The sequence below is a fragment of the Panthera onca genome, chromosome A2 (assembly GCF_046562875.1).
Source record: "Panthera onca isolate mPanOnc1 chromosome A2, mPanOnc1 haplotype 2, whole genome shotgun sequence".
Classification (NCBI taxonomy): Eukaryota; Metazoa; Chordata; class Mammalia; order Carnivora; family Felidae; genus Panthera; species Panthera onca.
In genome coordinates, this window is record NC_138340.1 from 76,693,545 (window position 1) to 76,712,458 (window position 18,914).

General features: G+C 42.8%; 1 protein-coding gene across 1 annotated transcript in view; it reads left to right on the forward strand.

The window, feature by feature from the left end:
• Nucleotides 1-1,812: 1,812 nt before the first annotated feature.
• The window catches only part of LAMB4 (laminin subunit beta 4), a 112,164-nt gene continuing 95,062 nt past the window's right edge, over nt 1,813-18,914 (forward strand). The window contains exons 1-3 of the mRNA XM_078442558.2: nt 1,813-1,866; nt 12,208-12,274; nt 17,173-17,330. Of these exons, the coding sequence (XP_078298684.1) occupies nt 12,241-12,274; nt 17,173-17,330 (192 nt within the window). The 5' untranslated portion in view covers nt 1,813-1,866; nt 12,208-12,240. The remainder of the gene's footprint in view (nt 1,867-12,207; nt 12,275-17,172; nt 17,331-18,914) is intronic.

The window sequence follows — 18,914 nt, forward strand, 5'->3', positions numbered from 1 at the left end:
AAGAAGCGACAAGTATAAATCTGTGTTCTCTGGTGACAGTGAGGAAGAAGCAAGGATAAAACTTAGGCCACAGAGACTGCCAGAAATGATGACAGCCCCAACGAAGCCGCTGATGGAAGGCTATAAAAGAAAAAATAAGCGGAGTAAAACAGCTGACTTATCGGCATTTGGAAACTGGGGGAGTTCCTTCATAAAATTATTTGCAGAGTCTCATCCTGGGAAGAGCGAAGTTAAGAGTCAAACCGAAAATGTAATGTTTTACAGTGTGTTCTATGTTGAGTCACTGAGGTAGACATAACTTTGTTTTGGTCATCCAGACCTGGCCACGAAATATTAAGTTAAATATGGTCTTCCTAAGCAAAATGAAATAGTTCAGTCAGTAGTATTTAGCCTTCTTCCCCCCAGCACCCCCGTCCCCCTGCACCGTACTTGAGAAGATCCTAGTAAAACCAGTGGAACGTATGACCTGCTGAATGACAATCCAGGGGGGACTGAACGGTGGGAAACAGGGGCTGTTCCGAATAGACCAGAACAGGAAAGAAGCCCTAGGAGGACTGAGCTTTTAAGTCTTCCCATTGATGACGCTCTGAGATCCAGTCTGAGCCCCACATGTGCCCTCTGAAAGGACATGACGGTGTCCCAGCCCAGCAAAACCAAGGCCTGAGGGAAGTTGATAATACTGCCCTGACCACCAGCCACGTCTATGCTTAGGGGAAAACCATGGGAACTTCCAGGGGAAGAAGCAGCAGACTTCCCTCTTTGTCACTGGACCCCATCAAGTAAGTGTAGGGAGGCCAGGCTCAGAGATTCTGATTTTCTGTCTCAGGGCAATGGGAGAGGGAGAGATTAAGCACAGCTGAGGCTTGGCTTGAACAAAGAGACCCGAGAAAGATGCCATTAACGGAGAAGTTACGAAAATGAGGAAGATGGAAAGGTTTGAATAACAGAAGACGTCGACCGTGAACGGTGAGCTTCATGTTTGAGGTCCTGGCGGTCCATGGTTTCTCTTTGACGAATGGCAATAATATAAATCAGTGAAACACGTTAGTCAATTTTGTCCACATGTTGCATTTCTGGAGGAATAAGCTTACTACTTATATTGAAGGAGACAAAATATTCCACGGACTGTTGCTCGCTCTTTCTCTGTAAGTTTTATCACACATGGATTCTCCTCTCCGGACCACCAGAGTCCTGGGGTCTGAAGGCAAAGTTGGGCAACAGACTATACAAGTTAGTGAATAATAAAAACGTCTGCATTTATCAGCCACTCTCTTCCAGGTTGAGATCTGCTTTGTAAAGCATTATGATTGCAAGTAGTAAGTGAAACGGGCTTGAATATGCCCACAGCTTTCATCTAAAGGAATTTAGAGCTGCTCTCACAGGCAAGCCATTGCTGGAGAGAGTGGGGCAGCTGCCTTTGATTGTCTGAGTGTTTCTCCTTAATTTCACACTGTGGGAGGCGCTAAGGGGAGCCTGGAACTTAGTTACAAATTTGGTAGAAATGTTGCAGTTTGTTGCTGCTAACCCTGATCCACACAACTCCGGGTCACTGTTTTCAGAATTCTGGCACATCAATGAAAGATATTTGCTGTAAAAGTGAGCTCGTTCCCTCTGTACACAAAGTGTGTGTGTGTGTGTGTGTGCATGTGTGCGCATGTGTGTGCGCATGTGAAAGTCAAAACCTAAGGCAAGTAACTTCACGACTCACCTTTTATGGCAGGTTCTAGAATACCTCTCGTCTTTTCTTCCCTCCCCACAGGTGCCTCGGGGAAGACGTTTTCTGCTTAAATTGACTCTCACTTTCAGGTGTGCCTTTACACGCCCCGTTTGTTGCCTGGGCCTCTCAACACAGCCTCACAAATCCCGGTAAGTCTCGCCTTCTGTCTCACTGACAACTTGGTGTTTTTTGGGTTTTTTGGATTAAGTGAAGGAATCAGCAAATTCAGAATTTGTTGGGTACATGGGGAGCCAGCATAGAGCATATATCAGAGAGTGATTATCATTACTTTCACATGAACGATAAATAATCAGGTAACGTTTATACAGAAGACATGTATACACAAGACAATATCCAATGGGAAAAAGTGGTGCTTCGTGCACAGTGCAGCCCGTGACTTGAGCTTTTCTGCTCCTTGGAGGAAGCTTCCATGGATGTAATGTTCAGCAGCACAATTTAAATTGTGTATTAGGCGAATACCTGTTTTATCACGGTGCTGTAACTTGTGACAATGGGGGGCAAATTCCAATTCTATGGAGCCACCCATATCTTCAAAATATACTGTTAATATCTTAGGTGTGTATAAATCGGAAGCTTTAAGGGAAAACCTGGGGTCTGCTGGCATGGAAAGAAAGAGCTTTCTCGCTTCACGTTCTGTGTTCCTCACTGCGATGCAATTTAGGCGACACAATTTAGGCGACACAGTTGAAATCTCTAATTATTCCTGATGTAACGTGGGGGAAAAGAAAGCACAAACTCGATGGATGAGGGAAAGTTACGTGTAAGATTTCCATGAGAACGGTCATGTGTAAATGTGTAAAATAACCCATTCGAAGTGTGCCAGAAAAATAATTAAGGACTGATATCAATATATAGATTATAATGTCCCCCAGTGTTGGAGATTACTGTACAATTTGCAGAAGGAAGGCTACAGGCGGGCTGTTTACCAGACACTGGCTGCACGTGTGGGTCGAGCACCGTGTTGGGAAGCTTGACAGTAAATCTCTCTCATGTCTTCATCTGTTTCCTCCACATTTTGAAGACAAAATAAGAAACTTTTTGACAAGATGTCGGCTTGAGCACAGGCTGCAGGTGAGGACAGATGAGGTAATGTTCGTAGTCAGTAAATTAAAATTGATCAGCAGTGCTGGGAAATTAGTTACTGTCAGTTTCACATCCTTGACTGTTGTTGGAATACTGGGTAAGGTTTAAGGCCACTATCCTGTAGCAGCATCTATGAAACAATTAGCAAAATGCAATCACCGCCTTTGTAAGTATATTTTCATGCTCCTTGTCCAAATGAGGGGTGATACTCTGCTTATTCATCCCAATTCCTTTTACAAATGCCATGTAAGCTCACCAATGGGTTTAGCAAGAAAATGTTTTCAGGTAGCCCCTGTGAAGCTTTGCAACGTTCAGTCCTGGCACACCAGCCAGAAAAGCAGCACTAATTAGATGGCAAGCCTGGTGAAGGAGGGTGTGGAGAAGATGACCGCTGAACCTAAACATGTGTTGTATGTGTAGACGTGGGTTTTACAGTGGGCGATTTCAGAAAGCAGAATTTGTAAATGTCACCAGACTATATACTCCAATACCCCTCGAGTTTGGGACTTAGATCATCTAAAATGGGAAGCAGAAAACTGGGAGCAAGACCAGAGCCGTGCAACTTATGGAAACGGAATGCGGGGTGACAAGGCCCCGGATAAGGGCACTGTTGGTAATTCTTCCGTAAGGGGATGGGGCTGCTCTGTGCATTGTAGGAAACTCTTTAGAGCATCCCTGGTCTGCCCACTAGATGTCAGTAGACCCACCTCCTCTACGTGACAGCCACAACTGTCCCCAGACTTGGTGTTCTCTGTGGAGCAAACGAACACTTTGAGAACCATTGCGTGGGTGACAAGTAGGAAAGCTGATACGGGCATTTCCAGTGTAATTACAGGGATCAGCCATAATCCACCTTCACTGAGAAGGAAGGGGATTCTATTTCGGGAGATAGAAGGAATTAACTGGTAACAGGATGCCAAGAACCCACTTGCAAAGTGACATAGGGAAGTAAGAAAATGAAGGATGATTTCAGTCACCCTTTACCACATTTTATTGGACACTTCAGGGAGAATAATTTTAGTAGCCTAAATTAAGCAGAATTAATTCACCTCTTCATTGCCTGTGCCTCACGGATTTCAGAGATAGCTGGATCAAAGGATTTGAAACCCCAGTGTTGCCACCACTTGGGTGGAGGAAAGAAAGCTGGGGACTCCAGCTCATTTTCTACCCATCATGCCTCTGTGTCCTGTAGAATCCCATGTGTGAATGCTTCGGCCCCAGGCCAGCTTTTCTGACCTGAAAGCTGTAAAACCTTCACACGATATGATTCAGGATTGTTTCCCTAAGGATCGTTCTAGATCAGTTCTAAATGGAGACAAGGACCGAGAATGGATGAGCTCCCTTAGAGTTTCTTCCAGCTGTGACATGAAAACAAACTTAGGAGTGCGGAGGAGTGATTACACCTATAGCCCTATTTATCTCCCAGGTGCCTCCTATCACAATATTTAACTCTTCAGGTTTAAAGACACCCTTAGATTCATGCTGGGACTCTGGAAAGCTAAGAAATGTGGAAGTGGGGAAAAAGTCAGGAACTAGAAGCCACAGAATAAGGCTGTGGGGAAAGAAGCAGGAGAAAGATGAGCCCCGGTGAACACCCAGGATTGGGAATTGACATGAGGATTATGAAACCAAGGCCAAAGCAGCTCCAGCAGGGACGGGCCCCTCCAGGGCACAGTCAAGGCCTTCAGGTCAGGACAGATGAGGTGAAGGTGGTAGAAGATCCAGTAATAAAAATCAAGCTACAATATGCTATACATGCATTTAAAGTCAAGGTCAGACAGTGATGTATTTTTTTTTATTTTTATTTTTTAATGTTTATTTATTTTTGAGACAGAGAGAGACAGAGCATGAACGGGGGAGGGGCAGAGAGAGAGAGGGAGACACAGAATCGGAAGCAGGCTCCAGGCTCTGAGCCATCAGCCCAGAGCCCGACTCGGGGCTCAAACTCACAGACCGCGAGATCGTGACCTGAGCTGAAGTCGGACCCTTAACCGACTGAGCCACCCAGGCGCCCCAGACGGTGATGTATTTTAACACCAGTGCAAGCTGCAATGAATTCGAGTCAACAAATGCTTTTGATATTTTTCTATGTACTTCTGGGGACAAGAAGATGAAAGTTTGCCTTCAAGTGCTTACAATCTACTAGGAAGGTTTAGACAAGGTCGTAAAATTTGCTTAAGAAAACAGAATGCTTGGGGTGCCCAGGTAGCTCAGTCAGTTAAGAGTCTGACTCTGAATCTCAGGGTTGTGAGTTCAAGCCCCACATTGGAGTCTGCACTGGGCATGAAGCCTACAAAAGAAAGAAAGAAAGAAAACAGTATGTTTTTCTATGGTTACACATTTACCCAAGAGAAATGAAAATACATACATCCATACAAAAACTTGTAGATAAGCTTTCATGGCAACAATATTCATAATAGCCAAAAAGTAGGAAAAAATGTCCATGAATTGATGAGCAGATAAACAAAATGGCATATCCATATACCAGAATATTATTCAGGGATAAAAAAGGAATTGCAGTACTGATCCCAGCTACAATAAAGGATATACCTTGAAAATATTATGCTAGATTTTTAAAATACATACGGGAAAAAAAATCTGCATAGTATTCTATTATAGTAATGTATCATAAATTATTTAACTAGTGTTCTTTTGGGGTTACATAGGTTTATCCAATTTTTTAATGTTAGAAATATTGCAACAATAAAAATTCATGTACACTTAAAAAATATTATTAAAAATATTATTCTAAATGAGAGAAGCCAGTCACAAAAGACCACATATTGCATGATTTCATTTACATAAAGTATCTAGAATGGGCAGATCCACCGAAAGAAAGTAGATTAATAGTTCCCTGGGGCTTCGGGGAGAGGTGGACAGGGTAGGGGTAACTACCAGAGTGTGGGTTTCTTCCTGGGATAGGGAAGATGTTCTAAAGTTAGCTAGTGGTGATGGTTACACAACTCTGTGAAAAACTAGAAGCCGCTGGAAGGGTGAATTTTATATATGAGTCATCTTAGTAAAGGTGTCCCCCCAAAATAGAGAGTAAATATACTTTATGCCTTACAAGAGATCACAACAGCTGTGGAGGTTAGAAATCCCGCCCCCCCCCCCCCCCCCCCACCAAACACATACACACACTCAGATGAGGACTTTCATAGGAGAGACCTCCTATAGGAAAGAAAGAAAACTTTTTTTTTCTGTTTCCTGTCTGGAAGCTCATTAACAATATAAGAAGCTTCTATTCTAATCGAAAAATCTTTCTTGGATATTGAGAGCCAGAAAAAGGCCTTCGCTGACCAAGCTCTAAGAAGAGCATTCAGGGGCACCTGGATGGCTCAGTCGGTTGAGCGTCCAACTTCGGCTCAGGTCATGACCTCGCGGTCTGTGAGTTTGAGCCCCTTGTCGGGCTCTGTGCTCACAGCTCAGAGCCTGGAGCCTGTTTCAGATTCTGTGTCTCCCTCTCTCTGACCCTCCCCCGTTCATGCTCTGTCTCTCTCTGTCTCAAAAATAAATAAACGTTTAAAAAAAAAAAAATAAGAGCATGCACAGACAGGCCCGGTCTAGCTGACACACAGCTCAGTGAAGGGTGCCCCCACCCACCTGCTCTGTGCCCCCAATACCACAGCCTGGGCCTGCAGTGCCTTAAGTAGGGGGCCACCCAGACCACACAGACAGCTAAGAATGCACGTGCCACAGGGTAGGTTCTTATGAAGTGTGACAGCCGTCCCCAGGAACACCACCATCTCTGTCCTTCAGAATGTCGCCCCGGAGTTCCTGAGGTCGGTTGTTCTCAAACTGGGACATACACCAGACTCCTCTGGAGGGCTCCTTAGAGCAGATTGCTGGGCCCCATCCCTAGACTTTCTGCATCCATGGGTCCTGTGCAGGATCCTGATCATTTGCATTTCTGAGTATTTCCCAGGTGACGCCGATGCTGCTGAGCCAGTAGGGTGACCAACATTTGAATGTGCCCAGAACTAAAGGGCATTCCAAGGACCTCAGAAGTTTCAGTGCTAAAACCGGAAATGTCCCAGGCAAACTGGGATGAACTGGTCACCTTGTTAAGTCCACAGACCACACTTTGAGAACTACCGTTTAAGGAGACGGGATCAGATGTATATTTGAAAATGTGACCGGGAGGAATCGAGGATGACCCTCACGTTTCTGGCTAAGCAAGTTGGGCCATGGTAACGCCAGGGACTCCCAAACTTCGCTGCACGTTGGAATCACCTAGAATCTTTAAAAAAAAAAAAATTGTTGCTGGGACCCCACCCCCAGATATTCTGATTTGATTGGTGGAAAATGTTTTAAAGCTGGAGTTTTAAAGCTCGTCAGGTGATTCTAATGGGCAGCAAAGTTTGGGAGCCATTGAGTATGCCCTTCCTTTAGGACGGAATCCAGCAGGAGGGCAGGTATGTGGGCAAGTTAGTGAGTTTTAGGTGTTCACCAGCCATCAGTGGCTCTCAACCCTGGCTACATATTAGAATCCTCTGGGGGCTGGGCACCTGGATGGCTCAGGCAGTTAAGCCTGACTCTTGGTTTCAGGTCGTGATCTCACAGGTCATGAGTTCAAGCCCCGTGTCAGGCTCCATGCTAACAGTGCAGAGCCTGCTTGGGATTCTCTCTCTCCCTGTCTCTGACCAACCCCCCCCCCCATCAAAATAAATAAATAAAAGTTAAAAATCCCCTGGGCAGCATCATAAACACTGGCACCTGAGTGCCACCCCAGCCATTCTAATTCCAGCCATTCTAATTGAATTGGTCTGAATTGGGCCTGAACGTTGGCAGTTTAAAAATCTCCCCAGGTATGTACAATGAAGTATTTGGCCTTAAAAAGAAAGGGGGGGTGCCTGGGTGGCTCAGTTGGTTAAGCATCCGACTTTGACTCAGATCATGATCTCACAGTTCGTGGGTTTGAGCCCCGCATTGGGCTCTGTGCTGACAGCTCGGAGCCTGGAGCCTGCTTCAGATTCTGTGTCTCCCTCTCTCTCTGCCCCTCCCCTCTCACATTCTGTCTCTCTCTCTCTCAAAAATAAACATTAAAAAAATTTTTTAAGGTAATTCTGGCATGCTGCAGCACGATGAACTTGAAAACATTATACTAAGTGAAGCAAGCCAGTCACAAAATGACAAGTACTGTATAATCTACTTATATGAGGTGCCTGGGGTAGTCCAGAGAGAGGCAGAATGTAGATGGGTGGTTTCCAGGGGCTGGAGGGACCGGAGATTGACAAAGTGTTTAACGGATAGAGAGTTTCAGTTTTGCAAGATGAAGAGAATTCTGGAGCTTGGTTGGACAACAGTGAGAATGTATTTCCTATGTACTTTACAATGATTAACACGGTGAATTTTGTGTTACGTGGATTATATCATAAAATAAGCAAATATTTAAAAAATTTTTTTTAATGTTTATTTATTTTTGAGACAGAGACAGAGCATGGACAGGGGAGGGGCAGAGAGAGAGGGAGACACAGAATCTGAAACAGGCTCCAGGCTCTGAGCTGTCAGCACAGAGCCTGATGCGGGGCTCGAACTCACGGACTGTGAGATCGTGACCTGAGGGAAGTCGGACGCTCAACCGACCAAGCCACCCAGGCGCCCCTATAAAAATTTTTAAATGTTTATTTATTTTTGAGACAATGAGAGAGACAGAGTGCAAGCAGCGGAGGGGCAGACAGAGGGAGACACAGAATCCGAAACGGGCTCCAGGCTCTGAACTGTCAGCACAGAGCCTGCCGCGGAGCTCGAACTCATGAACTGTGAGATCATGACCTGAGCTAAAGTCGGATGCCTAACTGACTGAGCCACTCAGGCGCCCCTATAAGCAAATATTTTTAAAGAGGAGTCATGAAAAAAAAAAATCTTCCCAGGTGCTTCTAAGGTGCCACCAGGGCTGTGATGGTGCTCAGCCCGCAGGGGAATTATCGAGAAGCTCAATGATTGTGTCATTCATGCCTTCACTGAGAAACTGGTGATACTCCTTGAGCTAGTATTAATAAGAGAGTATCAATTATTACTAAAAGAAGTATCTATTCTAGTCTAGTTTGGGTTCCTCTTCTAGTGTTCCTCCTCCTCTTTTTTTAAAAATATTTATTTAGAGAGAGAGCGAGAGAGGGGGAGGATGAGCGTGTGAGTGGGGGACAGGGAGAGAGGGGGAGAGAGAGGATGCCAAGCAGGCTCCATGCTGTCAGCACAGATCCCGACGCAGGGCTCGATCTCATGAACCCCAAGATCATGAGCCGAAATCATGAGCCAAGTTCAAGAGTTGGATGCTTAACCGACTGAGCCACCCAGGTGCACCACCCCACTTCCTTTTTTTCAGGGCAAGTCACTCTTGAACTCGGCCGATGCATGCTGGGAAACTCACTGTCTTGTATCATGATCTTTGCTATAGCTTGAAGATAATTCTAGGACTGAGAAAATTCCCAGAAGTCTATTTTCATCACAGAAATGTGATGAACTGTGATACTAAGAAAGTTTGTCCCCCCAAATGCCCTGAAAAAGGCACTCCTTTCATGCAATCTTTTGTTCTGTGATCAGCATGGTAGTTTTGCCTCTTTCTCTCTACACCTGGGTCCTTAGAATTGTGCAGTCTACATCCCTCCCACCTTCCCCGAAGGAAGGAGATTTTTGCCCATGGTCTGTAGTTGGAAACAGTCTTTCAGTTTGGAATATGCCCTGGGAATAGTCCCTGCTGGAGAGAAACAGGGATGCCCATGATCTTGCCAGTGTAACTTCGATTGCCTTCAACCCAGAGGCCAGATCATCTGAAGCCCTGAATTGTAGGTCATTCACATACATCAGAATCTCATTGAATTCGGTCTCTTGGGTTATAGAAAATATTTTCAAACTTTGCTTATATTGCCCATTCTTATTAAAAGAATAACTAAGCTGTTAGTCTTTCTGGGCAACATCAGGCTGGGACAGGTGGTTCATGTTGTCCAAAGTGTAGCCGAGTGAATTACCAAAGCCACATGCTCTGACTGTGGAAAAGGCAACAAGAAAGCACCACCAAGAAAAAGTGCTCAGGTGACCCGTACAGAATGGACTTTCTGAAGGCTCCATTCTGGATTCTCCTGTGGGTCTTAACAAGGTTCTGTATACAGTCATCAGCCCAAAACTGCAGACTTTTATAAGAGAGAGAGAGCTCATTTTCAGTTCGAGATGCTGCAGGGGGCCCACTGCTTCTCAGTGAGTCATTTCGTTGTGATGTTGGGCGTCCCATTATAGCCCAGGCTGCGTGCGCTAAGAACTTGGATCGCAGAACGAAATTCACCTAAGATCAGGCATTTGAAAAAAAGAAAGACTTCATAAGGAGGATGGTGTTTGAGTTTAGGAGAGTGGCATTCAAAGCAGAGGAAACAGCATGAGAAGAGGGTTCAGAGAGAGGTGATGTGCCAGTGGAGTGCCAGGCACGTCAGATTAGAGGGACTTGGAACGTGGAGGAGGGAGGAAAACACAGGATTCTCTAGGAAAAGCCTCGAAGGATTGAATGGCAAAAATAATTCTCACCTGTAAATACATGGAAAAGCATTTTTGTACTCACTACTATCCAAATAAAAACATTAAAATAATAATGAGGAGGACTGATGAATGGATAAGATGTGGGGTGTGTGTGTGTGTAGACATTACTTGGCCATCATAAAGAATGGAATCTTGTCATTTGCAACAACGGGGATGGAACTAGAGTGTATTATGCTAAGCAATATAAGTCAGTGAGAGTAAGACAAGTACGATTTCACTCATGTGGAATTTAAGAAACAAAACAGACGAACATAGGGGAAGGGAAGGAAAAATAAGATTAAAAACAAGGAGGCAAATCATAAGAGACTCTTAAATACGAACTAAGGTTGCTGGAGGGGAGGTGGGTGCGGGGATGGGCTAAGTGGGTGATGGGCATTAAGGAGGGCACTTGTCAGGATGAACACTGGGTGTTTATATGTAAGTGATGAATCACTGGGTTCTATTCCTGAAATCAATACTACACTATATGATAACTCACATGAATTTAAATAAATAATAATGATGATGAGCTATAACTTTTTGTTCTTTAAATTGACAAAGCTTTAAAAATTGCTAATACTCAGTGTTGGAAAGGGCTCAAGTCAACAGCTGTTCTCATAGGCTGCTGGTAAGTGTGTACATTGGGATGAAATTTGCACATGGCAGTAACATCAACAGCTTTACACACACACACACACACACACACACACACACACACACACACACAGTATGCATATATGCATATATATGTACTCTTTATATGCATGCATATATGTTTGTATACACTCAGACACCCAAACACACACATGCTCTTTGAGCCATTATTTCCACCCCATTTAATTTATCCTGGGGAATAATTAAGGATGTGAAGAAAGAGTTAGCAAAATTATTTACTACAGGAAAATATTAAAAACAAAGTACACATCAACCAATAGGGTATTTATTAAATAAATTCTAGTCCCTGCATTCAGATGAAGATAATTTAAGATACTGGTGCAAAAGAGTATTTTACCTTCTTTCCACCCAACCCCTAAGGGGCATATATACTCCTGTCAATATTAGGCTTCCCCACACAGTGACTTGGGGGGCCCTCTATCTAGAAGGAATCTCCAAAGGGGGACACAAATTTGGTCTGTGGAAGCCCCCAGGTGATCCTGATGTCCCTCACTAGGTTGAATACTACTGATGTAAAATTGTATTTGTTGGTACAGAGAGATGTTTGGGATGCATTGATTAAAACAAGCATACAGTATGATATCATTTCTGAGAAATACTTTTATGCAAGGGGAACAGTATGGAAGAATGTATACCAAGACACTAACCACTTTTCCCTCGGTGGTAGTCCTACAGATAATAATTCCTTCACTTTGCCTGTCTGATTTTTCTATTTCTTCAATAATGACTACAGACTAATTGCATAATGAAACATTTTTTCTAAATAATAAGAGGACAAAAATCGATTAAAATAAAAATTTGCAGGGGGCACCTGGGTGGCTCAGTTGGTTAAGCACCTGGCACTTGATCTCAGCTCAGGTCTTGATCTCGTGAGTTCAGGCCCCACATTGGGCTCCATGCTGGGGGTGGAACCTACTTAAAAATAAATAAATAAATAAATAAATAAATAAAGTTAAAATATGTACAGGAAATTATATTTGTTTCACATTATTTCCTACAAACTATTGCATTCTCTGATTTCAAAAAATGGCAAATATTGGTAAAAATTTTATATACACTCTTATTTTGAAGGAATTGGGCACTGTAGATACTTTGTGTCTTCTTACTCAAGAATCATCAAATTTTCAAATCGTTGAAAATCGATGGCAATTATTGATTCTATCAGTGGCTGACTTTCACCTCCTTTTTTTTTTTTTTTTACCTAGAAAAATTGAATTTAATCATTTCCTGACAGAAGGATGCAATTTCCACTGACCTTTCTTTTACAACTTGGTGAGTATTAGTCGTCAAAATCCATTTTCCGCTTGTATTGAATTGCTCTAAAATATTCAGTAAAAATATTTTAAAACCTATCCACCTCTTTTTTTCTGTACTACTATATATTTTCATGGTTTTTGTGCTGTATCATTGTGTCAAGCGACTAGACATGGCAACTCCCACATGTTTACTATCCACACATAGCTGTTTCGATCCTCTTTCGTGGAATATAGTATTATCAGCAGATAATTAAGTAAATTTACTAAAGAAAGTAGACATGGTTTCAGATTCTTAATTTAAAAACATAATGCATTTTAATTTCTTTTTAATTTTTTTTTAATGTTTATTTTTAAGAGGGAGAGAGACACTGAGAGTGTGAGTTGGGGAGGGGCAGAGAGAGAGGGAGACACAGAATCCAAAGCAGGCTCCAGGCTCTGAGCTGTCAGCACAGAGCCTGACACGCGGCTCGAACCCATAAACCACGAGATCATGAGCTGAGCCGAAGTCGACGCTCGACCAACTGAGCCACCCAGGTGCCCCAATGCATTTTAATTTTTAAGCATAAATCTGTTTTGAATGTAGCACTTGTCCCAGTAACAAGACACAATTGCTTGTGAAGAATTTACAGACAAAATTCCCTCTGACTAAGCAGCGGCTCTTTGCTAAACCTCCATGCGTCTGCTGTCTTTAATGAGCTGAGAATAATTTACATTAGTCATCGAGAGGATGTTTCCAACAATTACTCTCTTTGATCCTGACTTTTCAATAACCGCCCTGCTTCTGGTTCCTAAGTACTAACTAAATTGCTTAGAATCTTCTCTCCAAAGATTCATGCTGAGTTTCTTCATGGCAGCAAACTTTAAGAATCTAATTTTCTAATTTTGCAATTCCCAAGCCCTGAGGCAATCTCCCCGTTAGATTTGCTGGTGATGGAGGAAAGAAGAATACCTCAAAATAGAAAATGCTCATTTGTTCTCTGCTGAAAATTCTCTGCCACCGAGAGGTGAGCCGCAAGCCAGTGGGAGCAGAGACTGGTGACACATTGTCCCCTAGGACAATGAAGCTTAAATCTGGCCTCAGATGGCCAGAGAAGAGTTGTTGCAATCTATATCTGCCTCGGATGCTCTCTTTGGAACTAAACTAGTGTTCAAAATCAGAAGCAGCTACTGAGAATCGCTGAATCTCCATTAGGATAACTTCCTCACACTTTGCCAAAATTCTAAACCATTGCACAGTGGCTCAGAGATTCCCTCCTCATTCAGGAGACCCTTCTCTCAGGATGAAAGAGCTTCAAAACTAAATTCACCTGGGCAGAACAAAGTCCTCACTGCAGTAGATCCTGAGTTTCTAAATGTAAACTTACTCTGATCTAGCCCAAATCTCTAGGGTCGCCTATGGTCAAACTACCACATCATGGTTACCATAATATATTACCATATATGGTTAATCCCATATCATCGGTTGAACATTTTCTGGTTTGTAGTTCAACCATAGGCATTTATATGAAAACTGGAGCCTATTGAAACACATTGTCTTGCATTCTGACTAAGGGAGGTTAGGGAAAAGAATCCTAAAATGTGCATTGGCCCCAGGTTTTGGGAACTGGACACGAAGTACAAACCTTATCTAACATTCATTCTTTGTAAGTTTTCTTGCCCTTAATAAATAATGTGTGTTTGTGCGTGTGTGTATATATGTGTGTTTACAGCCTCTAGAACTCTGAAGTGATCTCTAAAGTCTATGAAAACATCTCCTGGGTTTAAGAACATGAGAACGATATGCCAAGTTAGAGATTATATAATAATGGTTATTTCTACAAAATGATCCCTCACTTTACAGAACTTTTGCTGTACCTTTTCTTTAAATGACCAGGTCTCCTAAGTTGGTGTTTACTAAGATCATATCTTCAAGTTGTATGTCGTCTTTGAAGAATGCATTGATTCTCTAAAGACACAAGCATCTTTATTTTCTGAACCAATTCCAACTTGTTGCTGATGTGATAATCTGGCAGTTGAAAACTTCAACCCAGGAAGGGTACTGCTAAGGCTATCTGTGTTCAGGCATGAAGCTTTAACTGCTTAGGTTTCCAGCCACTTTGGGCCAAGTATTTGAGCCCAGAAATTCATATTTGCATTTAGAAAATTACATGAATAATAGTTCAATTTCCCTAAGTCCTGGGATACTTTTATTTCTGAAAAGTACACATCTGATCAAAACAAGTTAGGCCAAGTCGGGTTATAAAAACATGTTAGATCTCTAAGGCAGCAATTCCAATAAAAGAATTCAGGATGGAACTTGTCTAGAAGAATAAATCCCTGGAAGGGAAGTCTTAGCTAATCCACACATAGCATTAGCAGAGATTTTTATACCTGACTTGTTTTAAAAAGCCTCCGCCTACAGGAGCCCAAACTTCTGATTAGTTATTTATCTTACAGGTCAAGTCTAGGAAATAAAAGGAGATCTGGGTTTGGATTGTTGGGTGAATAAAAGGAAAAATCCATGTTAAGCAACTAGGACCATTTATTATACAATGAAATGAAAGTGTAGATGGAGCTCACTTTCATCACATATCTGTCTTCAAGGAGAAAGCAGAGCTGTCCCTTTGTTCTGGAATGATGGTAATTTTGCAATGAGAGTGAAGACCGAAAATTCCTTGTCCAAACAGGTATTTGGCAACCTGCATGGAAGGAGACATTACGTATCATATTCTTAGCTGTAGAACTATGATCTGTTAATGCCTGATGATAATCACAAAATGACCAGATGAATAGGGGGGACTGCACACATAAGAGAAAAAACATTACTTTTCAGTGGCTTATGGTTTTGGAGGGCACGTTGAAGGAAAGAGATCCATTAAATGTGAAAGAAGACCACAAAAAATTCTTAGAGTTTTACAATTGAGAAAGCTGGAGAAAAACAAGCTTCTTCCACAGTTGGGAGTAATTTTCCATCTTCTGCCCATCCCCCTCACTCCTGTCTGCTGGAATCCGCTGTGCTTGGCATAAGTCTTCATGTCTCAAGGGTAAAGTATATAAGAACAGGTAGAGCGGGCTGTGTGTGTGTGTGTGTGTGTGTGTGTGTGTGTGTGTGTGTGTGTGTGTGTGTGTGATGTTGGTGGGGGATTTACTTGGTTCACCATCTAGAGGCCGATGGGGTAATTTTGAAGGGACAGAGGAATCTTTGGGTTGTTCGCTTTTTATTTTGAGATTACCGCAGGTTCTCATGTAGTTGTAGGAAATAATACAGAGAGATTCCCATATACTTTTCACCCAGTTTCCCTGGATGGTAACATCTTGCATGACAATAGTGTAATATCCCAATCAGGAAACTGACATTGTTATAGTCCTTGACCTTCTTCGGATTGCACCAGTTTTACATGCACGTGTGTGTGTATTTAATTCTATACAATTTTATTCATGTGGTCATCATCAAAATTAAAATCCTGAACAGCTCCATTACCCTCCAGGAGCCCTACTACTACCCTTTTATATCCGCACCTTCATCCCTACCTCCTAATCCCTGGCAGCCACAAATCTGTTCTCCATTTCTAAAATTTTGTCATTCAAGAAATGGGGTCATGTAGTGTATAACCATTTAAGATTGATTTTTTTCTGGGATCCTGGGTGGCTCAGTTGGTTAAGCATCTGACTTAAGCTCAAGTCATGATTTTGTGGTCCTTGAATTCGAGCCCCGCATCGGGCTCTGTACTTTCAGATTCTGTGTCTCCCTCTCTCTATGTCCCTCCTCTGCTTGCACTCTGTCTCTGTGTGTCTTTGTCTCTCTCCTTCTCTCTCTCTCAAAAATAAATAAAACATTTAAAAAAATTTAAAGATTGGGTTTTTTTCCACTCAGTGTAATTCACAAGGTTTTAATTTTGATGAGGTCCAATTTACCAATTTTTCCCTTTTATGGATCATGTTCTTGTTGTCAATCCTGAAATTCTTCACCCCGTCCAAAGTCTCAAAGACTTGCTCCTATGTGTTATAAGAGTTTTATAGCTTTACAGTTTTATATTTTACATTGAAGTCCATGACCCATTTTGTGTTAATATTTGTGTAAGGTGTGAGGTTTCAGTTATGGTTCACTTTTTTTGTCTATGGATTTCCAGTTACTTGAAAGTAACCTTTCTCCATGGACCTGCCTTTGCACCTCAGAATGAGTTGGGCATATTTGTGTGGGTCTGGGACTCCCGAGGGGGCACGATCTGTTCCTTGGTGAATCTGAACCCAACAATCCAGGTTTTAAAGGAGGTCAATTGAATCTATGTGTTTTAAGAGAAAGTTATTTCCCAAGGATTTCTTAAATTCTCCAGTTGAGTTTGTACTGGTTAGAACAATAGGTAGAAGAGGCCACATTGAGATTTTCTTTCCTCAGGTCTGTGCATTAGTCTTTGTTATTTGCCCTAAGATGACACATAGAGAATTTCTAGTATATGGGGCTATCTTGGATCAGGCTTCCTAGATGCAGAGCCTGATGCATGGGTTTGTGTTATTGAGGGAGGGCTCTGAGCAGTAAGAGACTAAGGAAAGTGGAGACAGGATGTGGTCCCAGCTAGAGTCTGGCTTCAATCCCCGCCCCCCCCATCCAAAATGTTCTGAGCATAAATTGCACCACACAGTTGATCCCAGGCTGAGGCAATGGTGCCACAGCCTTTTGAACTGTGTCCCCATCAGTTACTGGCTATGGACTGGCCCAGGTGGGGACGTGAATGCAGAAGGTATCACCTCCCAGGCTGAGAGATTTCCATTAGGCCAAGGGCACCAACAGCATCCACAACTGGATGGTCTTAATGATCAAGAAAACTGGCTTTAAAAATAAATGGGCTATTAACTTCCCAACTTAACCAGTTGCTTCTTTAAGCCTTCTGCTACCCTTAGACTGCCTTCTAAGTAGCTGTGTCTGTTATGTTCAAGGGTTGCTCAGTTTCACGAAAGCCCAAGATAAATGTCACAGGAGCGCCTGTCATCCTACCACTGGCGATCTCCTGGTGGGTCGCAGCGCACAGCTCATGGCTTCTTCTACCTGCGGGCTGGATGGACCCCAGAAATACTGCATCCTCAGCTACCTTGAGGTGGGTTGGTCCTTTGTTTATTTGTTGGGACATTATTGAGTCGATGACATAGATTTTTCCAAGCATGGTGGGGGCCAGCCAGGCAACATAAAAGGAGGACACATCACTCTTTCCTGAATATCAGAGGCACAGGTGATTCAATTCCTAGTCCAAGAAACCTTGATTAATCAGAAAATAGGGAAGATCTGCCACATCTATTTCTTGTTACCTTTAGAATTGGACAGAAGAGCCTCTTTGGTTCCGTCTTCGAAGGGAAGTACTCTAAAATGTACTATTCTACTTAGCCACAGGAGGAACTCGCAGGGAGTGAATTCAATTGACCCAGCAGTGAAGAGGGACAATCCCTCAGGGTCTCAAGGCCGTTATACTGAATGTGGGTTCTCACTGTCCTGCGTTAGGTGGGGGATGGGGGGGGGGTGTGAACTTTGAATTGATTGCATGCCAGCCTCACAAAACCACTTGGAAATTGTCTTGTCTAAAAACCGTAAGATCCCAGTGTCAACAGATTTGGGGGCCTTTTTTCTTTCCCTTAAAGACCAGTTTTAGAAAAGGATCAGCTGCTTTATAGTTTTTTTCTTCTCCGTGCTCGGGGACCTGAACAAGCATCCAAGGTCATTTGAGTATCATACCTGCTGAAAAGCCCAAGGCAATCACGTCAACCCCTTAAATGAGAGGACGTGCAGGCGGGAAGTTGGACGGAAGCCCGATGTTAGAGGCCCAGGCTTTTCCACGTATTGTTCATTTAAAGCAACTCCTCGAGGTCTCTGGGAAATGCTTTGGATTCTAATTGGTTTCTAGTAAAAGAGGATGATTATAAATAAGTGAAGACAATACCTGAGGGCTTAGCACTGTTCTAAGTTTGGGAAGTACTTGTGTAAGAAAGCAACTTCTCTGTGTGTGCAAGGAAATGACACTGTAGACGTTTTGTTCAACTCTAGGCCAGGTGGGATGTGGCACCCTACAAGTGACTTTCCAATTCCGGGTCCTCTGGACAAAGAAACGTTTCTAAACTCTAATATTAGATACTTTCCAACACTGGCATTACCCTTCTAGTTCTTAAACCACTGACATTTGCGTACTGTTGTCCCAGCCAACTCATGACCTACTCTGGCAATGATTAGGAGTTAATATTCCTGTCTTCACCACCCAAAATAGAAGTAAATCAAACTTCAAGGTTTCTTTTGTCTCAAGAATCCCAGAAATCTTAAACTCCTAGACCTGGGGGAAAAAAATCTCAAGATATCTTCAGGCTGACAAAGTGTTACAGGTAGGGCTGTAAGTCTAGTCTACTTAAACATTTGCGTGTCATGAAGGAGGACTTGTTTCCCCATGATTATCTAAAAAATTGCTACCAAGCAACACATTCTCCTCGGAAGCTTCAAATCAACATTGACCCGTAGTGTTACCCAGGTTGGGACTTCCACATCTCATCATCACAAACAAGCATCCCCAGTCAGGCTCGCCAAAGACTATGCTTCTAAGATGTTGACAGTAAAGCGTTTCCCCCAGTAATTTCCATAGTAATACTGAACATCTTTTGAAGGCTTGACACCTTTTGGTGGAATCGTAAAGCTTCTGCTCTTT